This window comes from Plecotus auritus (assembly GCF_963455305.1).
Source record: "Plecotus auritus genome assembly, chromosome: 5".
NCBI classification, from domain to species: Eukaryota; Metazoa; Chordata; class Mammalia; order Chiroptera; family Vespertilionidae; genus Plecotus; species Plecotus auritus.
In genome coordinates, this window is record NC_137776.1 from 27,342,080 (window position 1) to 27,366,089 (window position 24,010).

The 24,010-nt window shown below is 41.2% G+C and overlaps 1 protein-coding gene across 3 annotated transcripts in view; it reads right to left on the reverse strand.

The window, feature by feature from the left end:
• Positions 1–242: 242 nt before the first annotated feature.
• Positions 243–24,010, reverse strand: part of AP1S3 (adaptor related protein complex 1 subunit sigma 3) — a 57,605-nt gene continuing 33,837 nt past the window's right edge. The window contains exons 2-6 of one of the 3 annotated variants that reach the window (XR_013960656.1): positions 14,845–15,023; positions 13,022–13,130; positions 9,169–9,299; positions 7,639–7,776; positions 243–2,700 (exon numbers count right to left, since the gene is read on the reverse strand). Coding sequence is in view for 2 of the 3 variants with exons in the window: in XM_080669391.1 (XP_080525517.1) it covers positions 7,661–7,709; positions 9,169–9,299; positions 13,022–13,130; positions 14,845–15,023 (468 nt within the window). In the remaining variant the exon portion in view is untranslated. The remainder of the gene's footprint in view (positions 2,701–7,638; positions 7,777–9,168; positions 9,300–13,021; positions 13,131–14,844; positions 15,024–24,010) is intronic. The other 2 variants (XM_080669391.1, XM_080669392.1) reach the window with 2 other exon arrangements.

Below are 24,010 nucleotides of genomic sequence, written 5' to 3' on the forward strand. Positions count from 1 at the left end.
GGGTAATGGTAAGAAAGAAGTCAACAGGAACAAAGCAGTAAATACTCTTCCCTCATTTGCTGCCACCTACTTTTGGAGTTTCTCCTTGATGATAAGCACCAAGAAAATGAAGAGGTCCTATTAAAGGGACTTGACCAGGAATTTTCATGTCAAGCATGAAATCTGATTTTTTAAAAATTTGTTCCTGAAAGCACACTCATGTTCCTCACTTAAAATAAAAAAAAACAACACACATTTTATTTGGAAGTTTTATAAAATTTAATATTTATTATATTTTCTTTCACTTGGTAGTTTTATTATAATTATACATTACAAAGAAAACATAAATGATTATTTTCACCAAGGCTCACATAAGATGTCTCCAAAATCCCTCAAATTTACCCCAGCGTGCCATATTGTTATGTTCATTTTCTATGTGTGATGCTGACATAAAGCCTGAGGAGCCCCATCTATAGCTAGATAGTCTCTAATCTGTATTTTAATATGAAACAGAAATTCTGGGCAGTGGCCATGTATGTAAAAATGAGGTTCAAAGTCCATCTTTACAAAACTTTTTTAAAAAATAGGGTTCCACCATATAATAACAATGAAAGCTAAACCACAAATTGAAGAACTTAGGTAAACAAAGTGATCAGAAATGATAAACTTCAATCTGATGCCATCATTGTAATTACATGATTAACTGAGGAAATGTTAGATATTGAAAGCCCAATAATTACTTCATATGCTAATCTGAGTTATTTCCATTTAATGATAGTTATATTGAGGAACTGGTCCATTTTTCCTTCTGCACTGCTGCCTTGCCATTCTTTCCTAAACATCTCTGCCGAGATTACTCATTGAGAATATTTTTCCCTCATGGTCTCTAAAGGTCTACCCTATGGGATCCAATAGCAGGCATACTCTTAGAAAAAGCACTCCCTACCCACCCCAGTGTGAATGATATCAGACCTCAGCACTAACAATGAAAATGCACAGGTAAGACATCAGAAGTGGGCACTAAAATAAAAGCATTGCGAGCTATTTCCATACAAGGTCTGATCACATTCACTACCTGGTTATATAGAACTTTCATTCCAGGAAGCATGAATGTGACATATTCACAATAATAATGGTCAGCAGCAAATATTTTCTTCGGGGGTGAGGAAAGAAAAGAGGAGAAAAGGCATCTACCATACAGCAATAATACAGGTGGGGCAAAAGTAGGGTTACAGTTGTGAATATGAGAAACAGAGTTTATTACTTTATTATCATTTATTAACCAGAGGGGATCAGCCCTTGCAACCCCGACGGCTGCCTCAGCTCTGGCAGCCCCGGCTTCGTCTGGAAGGTCATCCAGAAGGTCGTTCTGCTGTTCGGCCTTCAGGTCTAATTAGCATATTATGCTTTTATTATTATAGATAATTGTATCATTTTCCATATTAACAACTGTAAACCTACTTTTCCCACGCTGTATTAAATGCTCTAAGTACACCTAATAAACAGTAAGTCTTCAAATACCTTAAAAATACCTTAAAACATAGTTAAAACAAAATCTCTCCAGCAACTAAGAGTGCTTTGTAACATAAAGATCATTAAAATAGTAATAATAATAACAATTATTATTATTGTTATTTACCTCTATTATACTATTTTTATAAGGGAAATAAGTCATAGACACTATATCTCCAGATGTCTAAAAACCTTAATCAATATGTAGTTTATAGAAAACATGACCTCATTATACTATCCCTTATATTAAATTAAAAGGTAAAATTAAAACCTCAGCCAAGAGAGCAGCTTTCAAGGCCTCAAAAACACAACTATTTTTGGTTCTTATACTATCTTTGGTTCTTTTCCTTCATTCCAACCCTGAAAAATAAATAAATCCAGGACATTAAAAGCAGATACATTGTATCTGGACTGAAATTTCATTATTATCAAGTGTATTTAAAATGTCCAGCACCGCCCTGGCCAGTATGGCTCAGTTTGTTGGGCATTGTCCCGTGCTCCAAAAGGTTGCCATTTTCATTCCCAGTCACATCACACACCCCAGTTGGAGGCTCAATGTCCAGGTTGGGGACTCGATCCCCTGTGGGGGCCAAGCAGGAGGCAGTGAATCAATGTTTCTCACTCTCTCTCTCCTCTCTTTTCTTCTCTCTCTAAAATCAATAAAATCATATATTTTTTAAAAATGTCTAGCATTACATATGAACTCTGAACTACTAACATAATTTTGAATTATCAATCATACAATTTTAAAAGCTAAATCTTTAGAAAAAGTATTGCTACTTTACATTCTAAAGCATGGATTATTACAATACAGTTCTCAGCCTGTCAGTAGAGGACCAAATGCAGCAAAAAAAAGGACTACAATAAAATGTATTTAAATTAGCTTAGAAAATTACATGGAGTTAACACATTGCAAACAAATGTTCAGTCTACTGAGTCATGAGGCTGTTATGTGAACATCCAGAGCTACAATAAGTAGTCATATACAGTATAATACAGGCATGTAATAATGATAAATATGTTAAACAACTTTAAATTTTGCTAGTTAACAAAAAATCCCTTTTAAGTTATTTTTGGCATGGTGCTGAAGGCTCTGTCCAATGACTGGAGGCGGGGCGTTGCTTCTTTGCAAGGCCAGAGCATGCAGCACTCAGAGACTTCAAGAAGGTGCAGTCAAAACGTCGGCTTGTTCATGTACTCTTCCAGGGTCTGCAAGAGAACAGCGAGTTAGAACAGCTTCCCTTAAGCCACACCCTTTAGCAGACTGTGAAATCTTTTCCGTATTCCTTTGCCATTACTGAAAGGTAGTGTTGAAAAGTTTGTGTGGACTTATATCTCTGCATTCTGATCAAGAAGGATGGTTCGAAATTTGAGTATCATTTGTATACGCACCCATAGGGCTCGAACTAACTGAAGATCAACTGAGGAGAAACTAAGCTGGATCACAGAATGAATGTCCGGCAAGAGCAACGCTAAAGCAACAGCTGCAACATGTCACTGCTGACTTCAGAGAAGTGCGCCTGCTAAAATGATCATGAGGACTATGCCAGGCACATGTATGAGATAAACCGAGTTCTATTTGTGGAACATATTTAGTGTTACAGATATTGTACAGAACATCTTCCTTACACTTATTGCCAAGATATAACGAATAAACAACCATAAGTCTTAAGATTTCCTGCCTTGTATCTTGAGGAGGCTTTCCTCCAAAGTATACAATTATGTTTCTTCATCTTCCTCAACAGTTACCAGGTTTGTGACATGCCACAAGGCCATGATTTTTGTCCAGACTTTTTAAATGTTTGAGTGGCTTCACAATAACAGGCAGAGTTCCAAGTTACGGTGATGATGCAAGCCCTTACCATGCACGATGGATGGACTTTTCTCTTGCACTCTTTCCTATAATATCTGTGTGTGCAACACAGTGGGTTCTGGGTTAAATCAACAAGATAGATCAAGGGGAGAGACTTAGGTAACACCCCTGCCTTTGACAGCTCAATCTGTGACACTCAACGCATTCTTAAGCCTGAACCCCAGGACACGTGGTTCATTTGACCCTGCCAGGAAGATAATCAACCAGTATGGGCCAAACAGATGAAGGCCAAGGCCACGCCAGATTGTTCAGAGGATACTAGGGTTACAAATTAGGTGTGTTCTAACTGGTTTTCACCAGCTCTATTTAGAACACCAGTGTTCCTCTGCTGAAAATTCTGTGGTCTCAGGCTGTTACACCTTAAAGATGAACATTGACCAATAAGAGCTGACACCCCAAGACCTCTGCCCTCTACCTCCTTTTACAGATGCTGCCCATGTCTTCACTGTTAGCAAGGGTGTCACATTGGCCAGAGGCCCATGCCTGTTTTGTGGCACCACTTAAAAAGGAATGCAAAGTTACAAATACAAAATTGAGCATAAAGTTTTTGAAAATGAGAGGGGGAAAATGACAGGAGATTGCAAATTTTTTAAAATTTTATTTTATCGTTTAAAGTATTACAAATAGTAGTACATGTTTCCTATTTTTCCTCATTGACTTTCCCCCAACCTCCCCTACCCTTCCTCGCCCCCCCGCCCCCCCGCACATGCCTTCACCACCCCACCCCAGTGTCTTGCATTCATATTAGTTATGCTTATATGCATGCATACAAGTCCTTCGGTTGATCTCTTACCTCCCCCGCCAACCCTCCCCAGACTTCCCCCTGTAGTTTGACAGTCTGTTTGATGCTTCTTTGCCTCTGTATTTACTTTTGTTCATCAGGTTATAATGTTCTTTATATTCCACAAACGAGTGGGATCATATGGTATTTTTCTTTCACTGACTGGCTTATTTTTAAAAGATGACAACTATCGCAAAATCCAGAGCAAGAGCGTATGGTTTCCAGTCATTAAGTGCCTGACACCCTCTATAATGTATTTATTGTCTGGCTACTTCCTCTTTGCAGTTAAGATACCCTGGAGTTGTCACCTTGCTGACTCCACAATTCATTGGCCCCTACTTACAGGCACTGGTGAATTCAGTCTGCTAAGACTGCATGGCTGCCCTTCCTGAGCCACGCTGCTACTCAAGTTACATGAACCAATAATGTATGAGGTGGGTATTGTCTTGAGCTTGTAGGAACAGACTCCCTTCTAAACTTGCTTTCTTATTCTGTGGTCAAAACATCTGTTTGTCACCGGCATTGGTAATCTCAGGAATTGCAACCTCTACAATTCAAGATCACTATCTTCTTTCCGAGTTTCTTTTTCCTTCTAATCACTTTGCACCTGTCATCCACAATTCTTAGTTGTTACCTTCAAAATAAGATACTGCCTAAAGCCATCCCCGACCAATTAAACTGTTCATTCACTTCCACATTATCAACATCTTGCCCTAGTATACTCAGAATAAGCTTTCAGCATTTGGAGATTTAAGACTGTATATATGGGGAGACAGCTTTTTCTTAAGGGGTCCAGAGAAAATCCCAGCAGCTACGTGCAGGTTTTCAATTGCGTTAAACGTGAAAGCAATGTTATTACTTTAATCTTAAGGTTACTCCCTTAACCTTTAGTAACTTCAAATATGTGTTTTTACGTCCCAAGGACAGAAAAAAAAGAAAGCAATAATTTTTTTCTTTATGTGATTATATTACTTGTGTGCATTCATTTAAACTTCTCTGACTGAACTTACAAAGCAAACCAGATATACAAAGTCAGTTTTTTAACCAGCTCCCCAAATGTTCATTGACTTAGCCTGTATCAGAATACGGATAATGCTGTTTCGATTTGGCAGGTGCTGTTAAATCAACGAGATTTATAGGGCAGTCGTGGCACTGCCAGCTAACTATGGGGACACAGGGCCCCCCGAGACCTACTCATCAGGACCTTCCACTCAATCACAGGGGACATGAACTACCAATTAGTGTTTAAAATTGTGAAAGGGCTTTCTCTTAAAATACTTGCTTCCAGATTTAAATGGAACTAGAAATACTAGATACACTGCAAGCTCTTTAAAACATTTTCTTAGGGGGTGGGGGAACAGGGGTGTTCAAAATATCCTAGGTGTGTCTTGGCACCAATTCAAGAAATTTTAATTACCTAAGTGCCAAAAGACCGTGTTTAAAGTCTGTTTCTCCTATATTTAAAAAATATATATTTTTATTGATTTCAGAGAGAGGAAGGGAGAGAAGGAGAGAGAAATATCCATGATGAGAGAGAATCACTGACTGGCTGCCTCCTGCACACCCCCTACTGGAGATGGAGCCCACAACCCAGGCATGAGCCCTGACAGGGAATCAAACCCTGACCTCCACAGAGCCACACTGGCCAGGCAAGTCTGCTTCTCCTACAAGGAGACTCCACAGTAAGAGCCCTGGGATAGAATTATAAACAACCTCTTGGCATAGTGAAAGAAAGGTTGTGCTGTGGAATTTCCAAACCACTGATTTCTCAAGTATCTTGTAAAATTCCCTTTCCATAGCATTTGGAGAGAGTCAAGTAAAAAGAAGAAAGTTTATGTGCATTTTTTGAGGTAAGAACACCTCTAGCGATAAATACATTGGCCTCCTACCTGGCACAGGCAAACTCAAACAGACGTCTTTCTCAGTATCCAAGGACTGGTGCCCTAGCTCAGTGGTCAGCAAACTGCGGCTCGCGAGCCACATGTGGCTCGCGAGCCGCGGTTTGCCGCTCTGTTGACTTATGAGTTTGCCGACCACTGTCATATACTACCCTTTACCTCTTTGCACACAATATGCCACAATTGTCTAATCCTCACAGCTTCCAACTACACGGTAACATTTAGTCTAGTCCAGTGGTCGGCAAACTCATTAGTCAACAGAGCGGCAAACCGCGGCTCGTGAGCCGCATGTGGCTCGCGAGCCGCGGTTTGCCGACCACTGCCCTAGATGGGAAGGAACAAGTAATCAGTTCAAAGACGTGCAAACACAGTTGCTGGGAAATCATTCCTCACGTTGTTTTATTAACTTAATCAGTTTATTCCTTTAAAACAGTAGGAAGAATGGCTTTAATGCCAATTTTTCAAAGATACTAGTACTTTGTAACACTCTGGAATCTCATGACCTGCTGTTATGAAAAGAGAAAGATGGCAAGACCCATGGATGCTGTGGGAAGAAGTACCCAGAGGCGTCAGAGCTAGGTTGGATTATCTCATTTAGGAGGTCAAAGGCCAGTGGGGTGATGCACTATTTTTCACAGTGTTCCTGGGAAAACTGAAGGGACTCATGGAGGTAAGTTCCTTTATCCCAATCTGGACTACATCTAAAAGCAAAGCCCCACTCTACTTTATATGAGCATCCCAGAGTCAGGAGCACAAACAAATGGATGCTTCAGGGCCCTTTTATACCTTGGCAAGCAAGCCTCAGTATTCCCAATTAATTTATGCAAATCGGAGCCCACACACAGGAAGAAATTTTAATTAAAATGATAAATGCCCTCTTCAAGAATAAAGCTCTAATAGCCCTGGCAAATGAAATAACGATGTGCTGCTATTCTCCTTTCTGGGGCAGCACAGATACTTTAATGAAAGTTTTTATACCCCTCATAAAATTATTCTTATAAAGAATATCACCAAGTATTTGATAGCTTTTTGATAGGGAGGTATCATCACTGAAAAGCTCCAACATGAAGAGCGAAGACTCTGGAGCCCAAGTGCCTAGATTCAAATGTCTATTCCACAGTTAGTAGCTGTGTGACGTTCAGCAGGTCACTAACCTCTCTGTGCCCCAGTTTACTCATCTTTCAAATGAGGCTAACAATATTACCTACCTCTTAGAGTTGCTGTGATAATTAAATAAATTAATACATGTAAATTGCTTGGAAACTGTACTCAGCACAGGCTAAGCACTTAATAAGTGTTGGCTAATATTTAATTATCACCACCACCACAACCACTACCACCATCACCATCATAACTACCACCACCATCACCACTACCACCATCACCATCATAACTACCACCATAACTACCACCACCACCACCACCACCACCATCACCACCACTGCCACTACCACCACCATCATCACCACCACCACTACCACCACCATCAACATCACTGCCATCATCATCATCATCATCCCCACCATCAACACCACCACCATTATAATCATCATCATCATCATCTTTTCCCATTGCATGAGAAACTGAGTACTGACCTCCTGTAACATATCAGAATCTTCAATGGCTTTGACAGCAGATTTCTTGGACGTTTCCTGAATTTCTCCACCTATTATAAATTCATCCAGGATAAAATAAGCCTTTTCAAAATTAAAGATAATATCCAGCTCACAGACCTGGTAGGACAAAAAACAACAACAAATGTTTTTATAAACCTGCAGTGATATCAAGGGAAACATATACCAGTGTCTCGAGCTTTTCAAGTAACACCCATGTGGCATACCAAAGATAAAAATATCAGATAGCATGTTAAGGACAGAAAAATGGAACTAGGGAATTGTAGGCCTTTAATAAAAGTAGTAAAATCACATTCCATTAAAGCAGAGCATGTCCTTAGGTAATGTTTAATGTCACAACAAAAGATTTGAGACTCGGTGGAGGAATGAGGCCGCCCAGCTCATATTTCGATCTGCACAGGTGAGAGCTGAGCCCCACTACATTTCAGGCTCGGGGGCAGTGCTTCCTTTCTCCTGCTCTCTGCTCGTGAGTCTGGGCTCCTAGCTTTAGGACCCTCAGAGGGTCACACTTCCGACCTCAATTGTGCTAATTTTCTCAAAATTATGTCACAGGCCAGTGGCTCTCAACCTTCAGAATATGTCTAAATCACCCAGAAGCCACGTTCAAACATCACTGCTGGAGTTTCTAGTTCAGTGTGCCTGGCTAAGCCCGAGAGTTTGAACTTCTAACGGGGTCCCAGGTGATGCTAATGATGCTGGACATGTGGCGAACCAATGACACTGCCATAGACCAGAACAGTCTGATAGATTTGGTCAAGTGAAGCAATGGTAGGACTACTCCCCATAATCCAAATAAAGCTCATTTCTAATTATTTAACCCAACAGCCACTCAGGCACTCTCCTTGCTGTTTCCTTCAACTCACTGACACCTAACTCTCCATTCCCACAGCCTCCTGAAGGTCGGCAAATGGCAAGATTTCAGTCCTCCCTGACCCCTACCTCTCAGCAGACTGGAGCTTTGGAAACTCTTCACCAGTTTCGTCCCTGAAAATTTCCTCTCTCCTGCTCCCTGACTGTGGCGATCCCATTCAAGGCCTGTCCTCCTCTTCCATCTCTGATGATTCCTTTTCAAGCTCCTTGGATGGTTTATCTCCCCTGCCCCCATCCACCTACATTTGTTTAAGAAGTATTTCACATAGGTACTAGACTTATCTGGGGTGGGGGGGAGGTGACCTCATAAGGGATATAAATGCCTAATCACTATGTTGTACACCTGAAACTACTATCATAGTGTATGTCAACTGTAACTGGAAAATAAATTAATTTTTTTAAAAAGAAGTATAGAGTGCTTGGGACATATCAGGCAAGAGGAAAAAGAGAGTTGCAAAATAATGTGCATAATGCAATTCCATTTTATTTTTAAAAGTTTATGTCTAGAAGGATAGGTAAAAATATGTAGTACTTTGCAATTTTAAGCAATCTAGATAAAAAGAAAGCACAGCAGATCAGACACCATGCACATGAAAGAAGGTAGGAGAAGTAGGCAGTTACCAGAAGTTGGAAGAAGCAGGAAATCTGGAGTTTAGTAGCAAGAGCTGAGGAACCTCAGAGTTCAAGGCAGGCGTAGACCAGGAACCCAAGACAGGCAGGGACTTCATTAGGAGAAACCAGCAGCCAGAACTCTGCAAAGTGAACCTGAAACTAATGCAAGTTCTCTGAGAACTTCTCATACCCCACTCTCAGAGCAGCTGCCCCTCCCATGACTGTAGGGCTCCCCAGCAGCCATGGGGCAATTAATTGACTGCACCTCAGTTCAAGGGATAGGGGTAACGTGAAGTGGTGTGCAAAGCCAAATACACACAAAACACAGACACACTAGGCATGCACATGCACACACAAGTTGGAAATACAGTTACTATCTCTAGGTCATAAGGGAAATGGATGCACAAGTTCTATTGGAATGATAGAGAACATTACCCATGAGCAGCTATTTCATATACAGCAACTCCAAAATTCTACTTTGTGGCTATTTCTTGAGTCTAACCCCAAGGGCTATGTATCACAGAGTAAGAAGAGAAAACATTTCAGGGGAACCTTAGCCTACATGCAGGTTCTTCAGCTACTGCCTGATAACTCAAATACTTCCTTTTTTTTCTTTCTTTCAGATACTTCTAATTCCACCTTAACCACCCTGCCCCAGTACACTTTATATTTGATCTTCAAGCCTTATGCTTTACTATATTTTGGAGTAATGGTCTTCTCTTAGAGCAGAATATGTGATGTAGCAAGAATATTTCTGGTATTTCAATAACTAAATCCTTTTGGATAGAGTCTAAGAAGGACCTTCCCTTACTGAATTATCTTCTAAAGTAAATACAAAAAATATCAAGTTATATACAATAAATGTATAAAACTATATATAAAATAACCCTAATGCAAGGTATAACTAAATAGCAATGGACAATTTAGAAAGTATTGTTAACTGTACTATTCCTTTGATCCTCACAATAGCCCTATGGGGTTAGCAAAGTAAATATTTCTATTAACCTCTCCCTATAAGAAAATCCCCTCCCTGGAGATCCAAGCGCTCCAAGACAGCAATAGCCACACCTTCTGAGGACATCAGAGAAAACTGGCCAAGAGTCTGAGATGGGGAAATAGGCAGGTCTGAAAATCCCGGAGCAGACCCTTATCTACTGTGAGACCCGGAGCATTTATAGCCTCTATAAACTGGGGTTAATGCTACTTACTGCAAATCGAAAGATTAACTGGTTAATCCTTGTAAATCTCCTTGGAATTGAAAAGTGCTAAAAAAATACATAACTTAAATCAGTAGCCAGACATTTTGATGTATCTGTCATCAGAAGGTAATATTTTTCCAGTGCTATATATAAGAGGAGCTCAGTACAAAGTTTTCTCTTAGATAACAGGAGGACAGAATTCAAGGAAACCTTCAGTAATAACACAAGAGAGAAAGTGAACCAAAGAGCAATGTTCCTGAGAGATGTCAATGAGAATCAGTACGCTTTGCTCATCGCTGTTAATTAATAAGGATTGAACACCTACTGGGCAGATAGCCTTGAACTGCTCTTAGCTGCTCTTAGCTTAATGAAAGATTCATTGAATTTTTCAGTGAATTAAATTCTGGATCCTGCTAAAGGTCTGCCCAAACAGGATGAAAGATTGATGTTAGAGAAACAGGAATTCATTCTGACTCTCCCTGTACTTTAAATGAGCCTCAGGTTAGTGAAGGGAAATCTAATTCTCTTGAGAAAGCCACATGTTCTGAAGTACCCTCAATTTGGTCAGATAAGCTCCAGATCAACATTCAGCCCCAGTTCACATTGTCATAGCTGGATTAATCCAGAAAAACACAACTGGTCAGACCAGAGTGCAGTAATGAGGGGGACAAGGCGAGTCCTGGGGGACTCCTGCAGGCCTTGGCAAAAGGTCGAGCCTAGAGGTTATTTGAAAAGGAATTACCAAAATGTCAGAATTCATCGGAATGACAGAAAGTATAACATCAAATAATCCCAAGTATAAAAATATGCTATTATGTCTCTGCAAATCTCTTTTTAAAATGAAAAAAAAAAAAATCTTAGGGGACCAGGAGAAAGAGAAAGAAAAGTGATCTAGCTGTTTCGTTACCTCTATACTGACCAACAACCTGACATCCCTGAAGCAACACTTAGGTCTTATCATAATTCACAAAGGAAAAAAGGGGGGAATAATTGGGAGGGAAGGAGAGACAATAGGAAAATTCTTTTAGAGACCTTTCAAGTACTCAGCCTATAAAAAGAGTTGCAACAAATCTGATAAAAACCCAACCAATACTGTAAATGCTGCCCATTCCATTAAATGGAATACAGAAAACTCTTGTGGAAGTAAGTGCTCCTAATAACACAAAATAAAAATCTTCAGTGAGCAAGAAATCATTTACCAAATCATTTTCCAAATCCAATGTTTATTTACTTGGAGTGTGAACTACTTTAATTGTTTCTGGAACGGTTGCTAAAATATGGTCCAGAGCTGGTTACAAGTGTTGAAAAAACAAAGTCAGTCCTAGGTCATGATCATGAAAGACTTGCAGTTCAATGGCCAAGCAAATCCCGTGCGAGTGAAGGATAATACCGGGCTGGCCCATGTGGCTGGAGCACTGGGTGTGTCAGGGATGTAAAGGGAGAAAAGTGAGAGAGTGGGAGAAATGGCCTGGGACCAAGGTTTAGAAAGCTTTAATAGCAGGCTAAGAAGTTTGAATTTTAGATGGAGTGTGACTGAGGAGGAATGTCACCCTGGATCTATGCTTTGTAAGGAAGATGGTAACCAATAGGCCAGGTGAGAGATAGAGATAATGCTTCAAAGAGAAGCAAAAATATGATCCCACAAAAAACCTAGAGTAGTGACAGGAATGAAGGAGAGGAATTTTAGCCTAGTTTTAATAGACAGAGGCAGATTGTAGTAAAGGTTGGAGAAAGCTGAAAGGATCCTGAGACACAATAAATTCAATCACAAGACAGAACAGAAGGTGAGTTTGGTTCTTGTTGCATTGAAGACTAAGATCCTTGGTACAAATGATTGAGAAGGCCAGCGAAGAGCATCTTCAGCAAAGTGAGAAACAGTCGCCTGGTAACAGGTTTCCAGGAGAGAAAATCAGGTAGACACACCAGAGAGTAGGAAGAGCAGCAGGGCATTTAGGGAGCAGGCGGAGGGAGGGAGCTCAGGGGAAGAAGCCAGGAGGGGCCACTAGCAGAATTCATTGTCCTGGCAAAATAAAAAGGAGCAAATTTAAAGAAAGAATCATGGTGAGCCAGGGTCCAGTGCTGCAGGAGATTAAGCAAGTGAAGATTTAAGAAGAGTCACTGGTGTTGGCTACTAGGGAGAGGCAGGTGGTAACTGATTTCCTTGGAGCCACAGAGGTGGAACCCTTGTGAGCTGCTGTGGAGTGAATGAGTTCAGCGGGTTGGGCCACCTCCTGTAAGACATTACTGGGGGGCAAGGAGAGAAAACAGCAACGTGAAAGGAAAGGGTATTATTTTTGTAGTTTTTATTATCATGCATAAATAATATTAAAGAATGTGTAACTTAATAGAAGAAGCCAGAGAGGGGCTAAAAGAGAAAACTAGAAGAGATATGACAGTCCATGACAAAGAAAGAATTTTTCACAATTACACTCTAGTGCATTAAAAAAGGTCTCAAGCGCTGTGGTCTGAAGACAGAGACACCACCTGCCTTGAAATCTGTCATTTAAGAATTACAGAAAGTGGGGAAAGCCTTGTGCTCTGATCCCTGGTACAAATGCAATTCATATTTTACACTTGAGAGAGAGAAGGAATGTGATGGAAGACAGACTGAAGTAAGAGCTGAGATGGAGACCTACTTGTTCTACTAGACCAGAACAACTTACATTTCCAAAGTACTTGTCCAGCAACTCCACATAACGATGCACAATCTCTAGTGTCAAGAGCTCATTGTCCTGACTTTCTACTGCACAGCAAAAGTATAAGCTAGCATACCTTGAAAAGAAAAAAAAGTGAAATATGATGACCCATTAAACAACCTGAAGGTAAATTTTCCCCAGTGAAGATGCAGTTACCACCTGCTTCCCATCCAAGAATGAAATCATTATTCATCACATTCCATATCTCAAAATCATAGTCCTGTGTGTTTCTTCTATGGGTTTCTTCTGTGTGTATCTTCTAACCAAAATACTTCCCTACCCCATTTGTGTGGCTCTTACTTGTCCTGTTGCTCTGAGCTTGGATGTCATTTCTGCCAAGAAATGTCTATCCTCTCTGACTGGATTAGACACTCCTGTTATGCAACCCTGTGCCTCCCCCTTCAGAGCATCAGGTCTCTTCATTGTCCATTTCATGGCCTGTCTCCCCCACCATATCAGTGGTTTCCCAAAGGCAGGCATAGAGTCTGCTTTATTCACTGTTGTACACCCAGTACCTGTAATAGCAGTCGAGAGAACCACTGAAGCCTATCTATATATATATAAAAGCTCAGTAACCAAATGGCAGAATGACCAGAATGACCAGTCAACCAGTCGCTATGACATGCACTGACCACCATGGGGCAGACACTCAAGGCAGGAGCTGCTCCCTGGTGGTCTGTATGCTCCCACAGCAGGAGCAGCCGCTCAGAGGGCAGGTCCACAGCCGCTTGGCTGACCGGGATGAGCGGCACTCCCATATCGGGCCGATCCCCACAGGCCATGCTCCCCACCAGTGCATGAATCCATGCAACGGGCATCTAGTTCTTTATATAATGATTTAAAATACAATTGAACCCAATGCTTTAGAAAACCAGCAGGTGGAGAATACAGACAAGCTTCTTGTCAGCAAATACTAAAAATGTTGACCTTGGATCCCACTTTCTGGTCATTTAATCCATTAAATGTAGTCTGTAGAGGTTACTCTGTCTTTCCCCTTCAAACACTACTTATAAACACTCCTTGCAAGAGCCTTTCTAACATGTTTTCCTTCTGGAAGTTGCATGAAGATGCTGGATGCAGGGTCATGTTTTCTGTGTTATGATCCTGGCTTGGGTACCAGTTATCTAGGTCTTAATGGGCAAAATTACTCTATCTCTTGGGGTCTCAGTTTTCTCATCTATAAATTGAGGTTTCTTCCCAGTATGGTCTTCCCATGCAAGCAGGTACAATAAAGAGAGAATACATAGGATTTAAAGCCAGAAAGATCCAATTTGAATTCTGGCTCTGCCAATTACCACTCAGTTACTGTGAGTGGGGACTAATTATATAAACTCTCTGTGGCATCAGTTTCTTCATCTGCAAATATGAATAAAAATAACAATAAAGAGAGTTTTTCATTTCTGCAGCACACTAATCTGCATTTTCCCCATAGTACTTATTACTAAATGAAAAAAATTTTGTTTACTTAACAAATGAGTAAGTGCCATGAGAGCAGGAATGTCTGTGTCCTGTTCACTAGTGTATCCTCAGCCACTAGGACAGTGTTGGGAATACAGTAGGTGCTCATAAGGATGCCAGAGTGCATTATCAACCTATAGATTAAGTACCTAGACTCCATCCTGGCACATCAAAGGCCTTTCAGTAAATGAGAGTTCTTTCCTAGTTAGTCTATGGGTACAGTTATTTGGGCTCCAGTCTTTAAAGATTTCGGTAAATGATGAAATGCTCAGGATTAAACAAACCAAATCAGTAACAAGAAATAAATTCAGTTCTCATAAAGTTACTCACACCTTTTATAAACAAGTTTTAGCTCCTTCCAGTCGATAAAACTGCTCATCCTCTGACCACGAGAGAGCACAATCTGAACAATCTCCCGGGTGATCTTCTTCCTTTCCTTGTCAGGGAGAGTTGTGTACCATTTCTGCAGCCGTAATTTCCCTTGTCGACTGAAGAGCAATATGAAATGTATCTATAACGAAGGGGTGACAGAGAAAAAAACAGAACCTGGTCAACCAAATCATTCTATGTAGACACTAATGTTCAGTGGCCAGGTGTACAAAGGATTAGAATTCTGAACCGATGAAAAAAGGCTTCCCAGCCTGAAAACAATCCCCTCTGAAATTATCTTTAGCCCATCAGAGAAACAAAGAAATGTGGACACCACAAAGTTTATTTATATTATAGGGGAAAGATAAGTTCTTTTAAAAATTCCTCTTATGAGTCACAAATGCAGGATAGGGAGAAATATATGTCAAGGAAGTACATAATTCTTTTAAGAACACATTAAATTCGTCCTTCACAAGCAAAAGAAAATGTTAAGAACATTGGAAGAGTTTACTTTAAAAGTTATATGTTAGTTCCATATCACTACTATAGACACACAATAATAGAGAAATAAAGGAGAGAAGTAAGGGAAAGAAATGAGGATGAAGCAAGGGGGGAAAGTGAGAAGGGGACCATATTTTGTCATTAAAAATGTTTTTTAATTGATTTTTTAGACAGAGAGGAAGGGAGAGGGATAGAGAGATAGAAACATTAATGAGAGAGAAACATCATTGATTGGCTGCCACCTGCATGACCCCCACAGGGGATCAAGCCCGCAACCCAGGCATATGCCCTGACCAGGAATCGAACTGGTGGCCTCTTGATTCCTGGGTCGATGTTCAACCGCTGAGCTACACTGACTGGGCCATATACTGTCATTTTTAATAAAACCTGTACATACTTAAGGTGTACAACATGATTAATACATGTGCATAGCAAAGTGATTATTACAGTCAAGCTAATTAAGGTATCAACTCACATTGTTACCATTTTTGTGTGTGTGATGAAAGCACTGAAATATACTCTCTTAGCAAATTTCCAGTATTCAATACAGGATGTCCCAAAAAATGTAAATACACTTTGAATAATTATTAATTCCAATAGGTTAAATCCAAAAAGAAAGAAATATCAACTGAGCTATCAGATTTTAATAGTGTATACATTTTTGGGGGGACACCCTGTATACTGTGAACTAAAATAATTAATTTTTTAAACTTTTTACAAATACAATATTTAACTTTTTTTATTGAAAAGGTTTGGCTCTGAACATCATGGCCTAAGTCATACAAACTCAATAGGTGGCAATGTCTGAGGGCCAAAAGAAACCAGGCTTTCCTCAGTGCTTTCCCTACCCCCAACCTATAGAATTTGAGGTCTTCTTAATAAACTATCTCTTCCTTAGAAAGGAAACACATGTTTTTTTGGAAGACCAAGACATGGCAAATGAAGAGAGAAAGCAAGTTACAGAGCCCTACACGCCTATTATCTTTAAGAAAAATTACCCTCAGTCGGGAATTTTAAATATTTACTTAGAACACAGCATTTTCTTAAATACCCATTTCACTATCAGAGCAAGTATAGGTAACCCAATAATACAACACAGTTACTATTTTCTAAGAATCATATCAAGAAAGGTGTTTTTGCTTCTAAGGCTATCTATATATATAAAAACCTAAGTGACCATTACGACTGGACACTTGGACAACAGGCCAGTCACTATGACATGCACTGACCGCCAGGGGGAAGACGCTCAATACAGAACTGCCCGCTGGTGGTCAGTGCACTCCCACAGCCAACATCCTGCTGCCAGTCAAACTCCTGCGGTCTCTCCCCCCGGAAGGCTGGCCTGATCAGGACTGGGCTAGACGGCCCCGATCAGCCCTGATCGCCAGCCAGGCCAAGGGACCCCCACCTGAGCACGAATTCGTGCGCCGGGCCTCTAGAATAATCATAAAAGTGGCATTCTAAAAGTACAACGTTGAATGGTGATAGAATAAAACCTCAGAATCTTGAGAACAAGCCCCTTTTTGGATAATCACCAATGGATAAGAGTATTCCGTCTGATGTTTCGTGAATAAGCAGATGAAATCCACACATTTTCTTAATGTTCACTTTGCATTTCCTGACAGAAAGTTTTCTTCTTCCCATTTAATCGAATCTCTTCAAAAATCAGTTTAATCTAAATCAGTTCAAATTAAATGGATTTTCCCTGATTTTATCCACAGAGTGCATAAAAAGACATCACTATCCTCGGAATAACAGCTAACTTCGCAAATTTGAAGACAGCCTTTAAGTATAGCCTGAATCTTTTCCTTCCTGAAGAAATAACCCTGGTTTCACGTTTTTTCCTTCTTGGTCCTATTTTCAGATACCAAAGTCATCATGGTTGCAATTCTTCCATATTTCTACATAGGCTCTATGTTCTTTTAATTTGGGGTACTCAGATCAGTGCTCAAGTCCCAGCGAGAGGCTATAACTATTGCTGAGTTTAATTGTAGAACACTTTCTAGTTCCTCTATGTAGCAACTTTCACTCAAGAACAGGTGCCTATCTTTTTAAACATGGATCAACAATGGAGAACAATAAACAAGGAGCATTTTTTTTTTCATTCTAACAATAAATTCAAAGGGAAAGGATAATCAGGGACAAAATACACGTATCCATGAGCCCATACAAAATATAAAAATGCATTCCAAATTCAAAAGAAGCAACAAATAGGTTCAAGTTTATCCAGTAATTTCACTGCATAAGACAGTGGTGAAAGAGTTGGATCTCTCAGGTCCTGCACTGGTGCCTGGTGTCTGTTACATCTCCCCCAGATTTAACAGCTCGAGAGACTCGGCAGAATGAATCCCAGTGATTCACAAGAGTCATCACCTCCAGCAATTGATTTCATCCAATTTATCAATTTAGTCCTTCAAGGCAGATGTTTCAAGAGGTTAATCAAATACCATTTTTGATTAGCATTAGCTTGAGAGCAGGAAAACAGGCAATTGGATGGTTTTCTTCAATAATTACAAAGAGCCAAGTTAAATTCGAGTTGACATCCTCAACAAACTTCATCTGACTTCAGAAAACAACCCCCGGACATTTCCTTTCAATAATGATGCTGAGAAGAAAGGGGTAATGGAGAGACTGGTAATACCTGCAAACACCAACTCCAGAAATAACCAGAAAATCCAATGAAGTTGACTGAGCCGGCTTGACTGCCTACATTTGACCAAAATGCTCTGGCCTCAAGTGGGCACCCTGTTGCACCAATAGCTCCCATCCCTGTCCCAGAAGGAAGCACATATGTCAGCAGCCCTTTTGAAGGGTCTGGTTCTGCCCCACATGATCCCTCAAATCCAAACATGTAAAGTTAATCTAAGCACTCCTTGTCCTCAGAGTATCCCCTACAACAATGCTTGACCTTACTAAGCACAGCCCCAAATTATCACCTTGATCTAGAGCAGAAACTGGCTGTTTTCTTCATCATATATTTCTGAAGCATGTCTAGGGAGGTACCATTTAAGCCTTTGAAGGGAGTACAAAGCAGACCAGTACCAATGTATTTGGGCTGCTGCTCTGAGCCAGTATTAGCATCTTCCTTCTATTTTTTAAAATTTATTTTTTCTCTCCATTTTATTTTGTATTGGTTTCAGGTGTACACCTTTTGGTTAGACAATCATAAATTTTACATAGTGTTCCCTAGATATTTCCAGTACTCCACCTGGCACCATACATAGTTATTACAATATTATTGACCATATTCTCTATGCTATAATTCATAACTCTGTGACTACTCTGTAATTATCCATTAGTACTTCTTAATCCCTTCACTCTTTCACCCACCCCTTAACCCCCTTCCCTCTGGCAACCACCAGTTTGCTCTCTGTATCTATGAGTCTGTTGCCATTCTGTTTGTTCATTTATTTTGTTCTTTGGATTCCACATATAAATGAAATCATGGTATTCGTCTTTCTCTGACTCACTTGTTTGACTGAGCATAATACCCTCTAGGTCTATTCATGCTGTCACAAATGGTAAGATTTCATTCTTTTTTATGGTCGAGTGACATTCCATTGTGTAAATGTACCACAGCATTTTTATCCACTTGTCTGTTGATGGGCACTTAGGTTGCTTATGTATTTTGGCTATTGTAAATAACACTGCAATGAACATAGGGAGGCCTATACCTTTTCAAATTAGTATTTTGGATTTCTTTGGATAAATCCCCAAAAGTGAAATCACTGGGTCATAAGGCAGATCCATTTTTAATTTTGTGAGTAAACTCCATACTGTTTTTCGTAGTGGCTGCACCAATCTGCATTCCCACCAACTAGCATCTTCCTTCCAGTTGAAGATAAACAACAAACGCTTCCAATAGCAGCTTTGGTTCTTAATGTTTGAAAATATCCCTGCTCCTGACCTGAATCCATGTAGTGGACCCACAACCAGCTTCCAAGAAGAGGGGTATCCAGGACTTTTTCCTGTCCCAACATTGTCACACCATGAACACTCCCTTTTCAGAACTAGCTTATATTTCAGGATCCGAGTTGCAAATATAAATACTCAGACTATGTCCCTTTCCTCCAATTCCATCAACCTGGCAGGCCCTTCCTCTAGTGGTCGGATCCAATGATACATCACTTAAACAATCCTATTGCTAGGGTCCTTACTAACTTTGCCCCTTTTCCAACTTCTGCCACCACTGCAAATTCCCAGCCCAGACAAGCCCCTCCACTCTTGTCTTTGCTTCTCTACTGAGACAGCAGGCACTTTCCAGATTGGTGCAACCATAAATCTATGCTGGTCCAGCTCAGCTGAATCATCAGTGTTACTTAGAAACTTTCCAGATACCTCTTCATGTAAAGGATCACTAAGCAAAACCCCCTTTTATTTCCTACACAGATTATTCCAGGTCACCACCAAAATCCCTCATATTCCCCATTTCCATCCTCACTCCCTAACTCTCAGAAAAAAATCCAAGAGGACAAACACCATTCTGTGGGATTTCCCAGCTCCTCCCACACCTGGACACCCATGTGGGCAAACTGGGTCACACCTACCCTCAGCTGGTTTATTTTCTTCCTCTGTCAGGGAACACATCATCTCCTGCCCTGGCTTTCAGCTCTCACCTACCTCTTCAGGAACATAGGTTCTCAGTCTGACACTGCCAGTCTTGGCCCCTCTCTTTTGAGACTCCTCACATGCAGATGTTGAATAACTAACCCCCTCTCATCTTGAAATCAATGGCCTTTTCTAGAATTCCAACCTTCCCCAAAGGCGACTCAGCGGTCAGTGTCACGTGTCCAAATGTGCCCATGCCTGTACACCCAGTAAGTCTACTTTTAAAATATTTCTTAAGGATGTGTCTTAATATGTAGGTACATATTAGAGCATTAGATGTTTACTGCAGGTCTTTATAGTAACACACACACAAAATAAATATATAAAACTGGAAACTGCCTAAATTGCCAATAACAAAAGAAATTTAAATGGTATTTGTTAAAGGATTTTAATAAGAGATAATGCCTATGGTATAATGTTACCTTTAAAAAAAACAATATAAAATAGTACACAGGCCTGGCCAGTGTGGCTCAGTGGTTGAGCGTCGACCTATGAACCAGGAGGTCACAGTTTGATTCCCAGTCAGTGCACATGCCCGAGTTGAGGGCTCCATCCCCAGTGGGGGGCGTGCAGGAGGTAGCCAAGCAATGATTCTCTTTCATCATTTGATATTTCTATTTCTCCCTCTTTCTTCCTCTCTGAAATCAATAAAAATACATATATTAAAATAAATAAATAAAATAGCACACAGAATATTATAGCAACATTGTAAAACTATACTTGCATAGAAATTCTATAAAGGAAATATACTGAATTGTTCATTATGTTTATCTTGGAATAGTTGAATTATAAATGTTATTTTCTTCTTTGTACTTGCCTATATTTTCCAAACTTCATATGTGTCATTCTTTAATGAGGAAAAATGCTTAATGAAAATATTAGCAAGTTCAAAGATAAAAATCAGTCAACATTCTATCTGAAGGCCAAGTACTACGTAAATGTCAAAGTGCTTTGAACAAATAAATTTATATCTCAAGAAAACCGCTCTCTACTCAGGAGATCCTGTGGTTCTATAACCAGACAGACTGGTTCACAGCCTGTCTCCTGACCACACGACTATGGAGGTAGGAGGAAGCATAGAGAGCAGGTAAGGAATGATAAAAATTATCATGGTTGCTGTGTTCAGATGGGGGAGCCCTAGTAATCATTTTTCTCTAATTTCCAAACAATCTCTAATTTCAGAACAATCACATATATTAAGGGTATGTGTTTCAAGAAACTTTTGTTTCAATTGCATGTACTTCTACTGGGTAGTGGTGTAAAATGCATTTTTTTGTGTGATTTGTTGTGGCTAAAAGGAGGAGGAAGAGAAGAAAAAGAAGGAGGAGGAGGCAGAAGAGGAACAGGAGGAGGAGGAGGTGGAGGAGGAGGGTGAGGGAGAAGAGGAGAAGGTCATTTGCTTAAGCCTTCAAGGATCTATCCTATTACAGACTTTACCAGCATTCCCACAGTGGAAATCTGATTTGCCAGACTACAAGTATCCCTGATGTCATTTATATATGTTCTTAGCATGAAGGTTCATTGACAATCTGCCAGTCCTCAAGTTTAGTGACTCTCTGAAACAAGCTTGTTACCTACCAGAAATTAAAATTTCAGCTATTTCAAATGTCTTACATGCCATCCAGCCAAAATGGTATATCTGAATCCCTGTTTCAGATTAAGCCCAAGGCATGCCAGGCATCCATGATGAGGTAAAGCCACATCTGGGTCTGGGGGTGGAGGGCAGTGGAGCAACTTGGTGGTTAAGTGGGAAGACTGTGCTAACAGGCAGTTTGAGAGCTTGCATTTGAATCCTGGCTCTGTCTTTTATGAGCTAAATAAACCTGGAAAATTACCTGATCTTTCTGGACCTCAGTCTCCTCACCTGTAAAATGGAGATGACAATAGTAATGATGTCAGTAATGCTGAAGGATGTAATGTGCATGTCAACTTCTTAGTGCAGTATCCAGCACAGAGTGAGCTCAAAATAAATGCTTGCTATCACTAATAAATCATCCAGAAGACTGTCCCACCCATTTTACTCCCATTTATCTTCATTGAGATAAGAAAAAAAATGTTGCTTCCTCCTTGTCAATCACTCCACTCCTCCTCCATCACCTTTCACCAAATGGTTCCATGTTCTGATAGGAAGAGTCCCTGACAGCCATTTCATAGGTACCCAGAAAGGCATTTTGCTGATTTCTTTGGGTAATAAACCATTCAATTTCTAGCTGACTTGCTACCTTGTCTCCTTAATCACCTGGCTTCATCAATCACCTTTCCAATGCTTAAAGAACGAGTTTACAGACAACCCAAACTTGCAGGGAAGTCATTGAAGAAGTTCCTTTCTTTCTTTTGACTGCTAACCAATGGTTTCTAATAAAGTATTTATTCATTCTAAGTTCCCTGTAAGGTGTTTACTTTAGGATTCCTCATTTTTCATTCATGGGCATGCATGGTTCTAATCCTATCTAATAAAAGAGTAATATGCAAATTGACCATACCTCCGCCACACCCACAAGCCACGCTCACCAGCCAATCAGGAGCCAGTATGCAAATTAACCCAACCAAGATGGCTGCAGCCATGGAGCAAGCAGGAGGCTTGGGTTTCCCCAGGAATGGAGGAAGCCAAGCTTCCTGCACACCCTGGCCAGTCCAGGCCTCCGATCAAGGCTACAAAGTTTCAATTATAGAAGGTAAATAAATCCAAACAAAAATGGTTGTGGCCACGGAGCGAGCAAGAGGCTTGGGTTTCCCTGGCGATGGAGGAAGCCAAGTTCCTGGCCTGCCCTGGCCTCCGCTCAAGGCTACAAAGTTTCAATTATAGAAGATAAATAAATCCCAGATACCAGGGCCTCCGCTTGGGTCGCCGGGGGGTGTGGCTGGCCTGCAAACCACCACAGGCCCCTCGCCCAGGCCGCCCCACACCCCAAGGGAACCCCCACCCTGATCCAAGACACCCTTCAGGGCAAATCATCTGGCCGTCACTCGTGCACCAGGCCTCTATCCCAGTGGTCAACAAACTGCGGCTTGTGAGCCACCTGCGGCTCTTTGGCCCCTTGAGTGTGGCTCTTCCACAAAATACCATGTGCAGGTGTGCATGTACAGTGCGATTGAAACTTCATGGCCCGTGCGCAGAAGTCAGTTTTCGGCTCTCAAGAGAAATTTCAATCGTTGTACTGTTGATATTTGGCTCTGTTGACAAATGCGTTTGCCAACCACTGCTCTATCCTATATAATAAAAGAGTAATATGCAAATTGACTGTCATGTCACTCTAACACACAAGGTGGCTGCCTCCATGTGGACACAAGATGGCCGCCACAAGATGGCCAGCAGGGGAAGGCAGTTGGGAGGGATCAGGCCAGCAGGGGAGGGCAGTTGGGTGCGATCAAGCCTGCAGGGGAGGGCAGTTAGGGGTGACCAGGCCAGCAGAGGAGGGAAGTTGGGGGTGACTGGTCCTGCAGGGAAGGGCAGTTGAGGGGGACCCAGGCCTGCAGGGGAGAACAGTTGTGGGGGGACCAGGACTGCAGGAGAGGGCAGTTAGGGGTGACCAGGCCTGCAGGGAAGGGCAGTTAGGGGCAATCAGGCTGGCAGGGGAACAGTTAAGCATCAATCAGGCTGACAGGGGAGTGGTTAGGGGGTGACCAGGCTAGCAGGCAGAAGCGGTTAGGGGCAATCAGGAAGGCAGGCAGGCAAGCAGTTGGGAGCCAGCAGTCCTGGATTGTGAGAGGGATGTCCGACTGCCCATTTAGGCCCAATCCTACTGGGATTGGATTGGATTTAGGCCCGGTAGGATTGGGCCTAAATGGGCAGTCGGACATCCCTCGAGAAGTCCCAGACTGGAGAGGGTGCAGGCTGGGCTGAGGGACACCCCCCACCCCCCGTGTATGAATTTCATGCACCAGGCTTCTAGTTTATCTATAATTGGGTGGCAGCAGTTACTGTTTTCATTTTTACTGTTCACCTTCCCTCTGGACTCTGCTTGAACTGCATCACTCCTCCATGGGGACCTTTCTCTCTCTTCTCCCACCGGGTTCTAT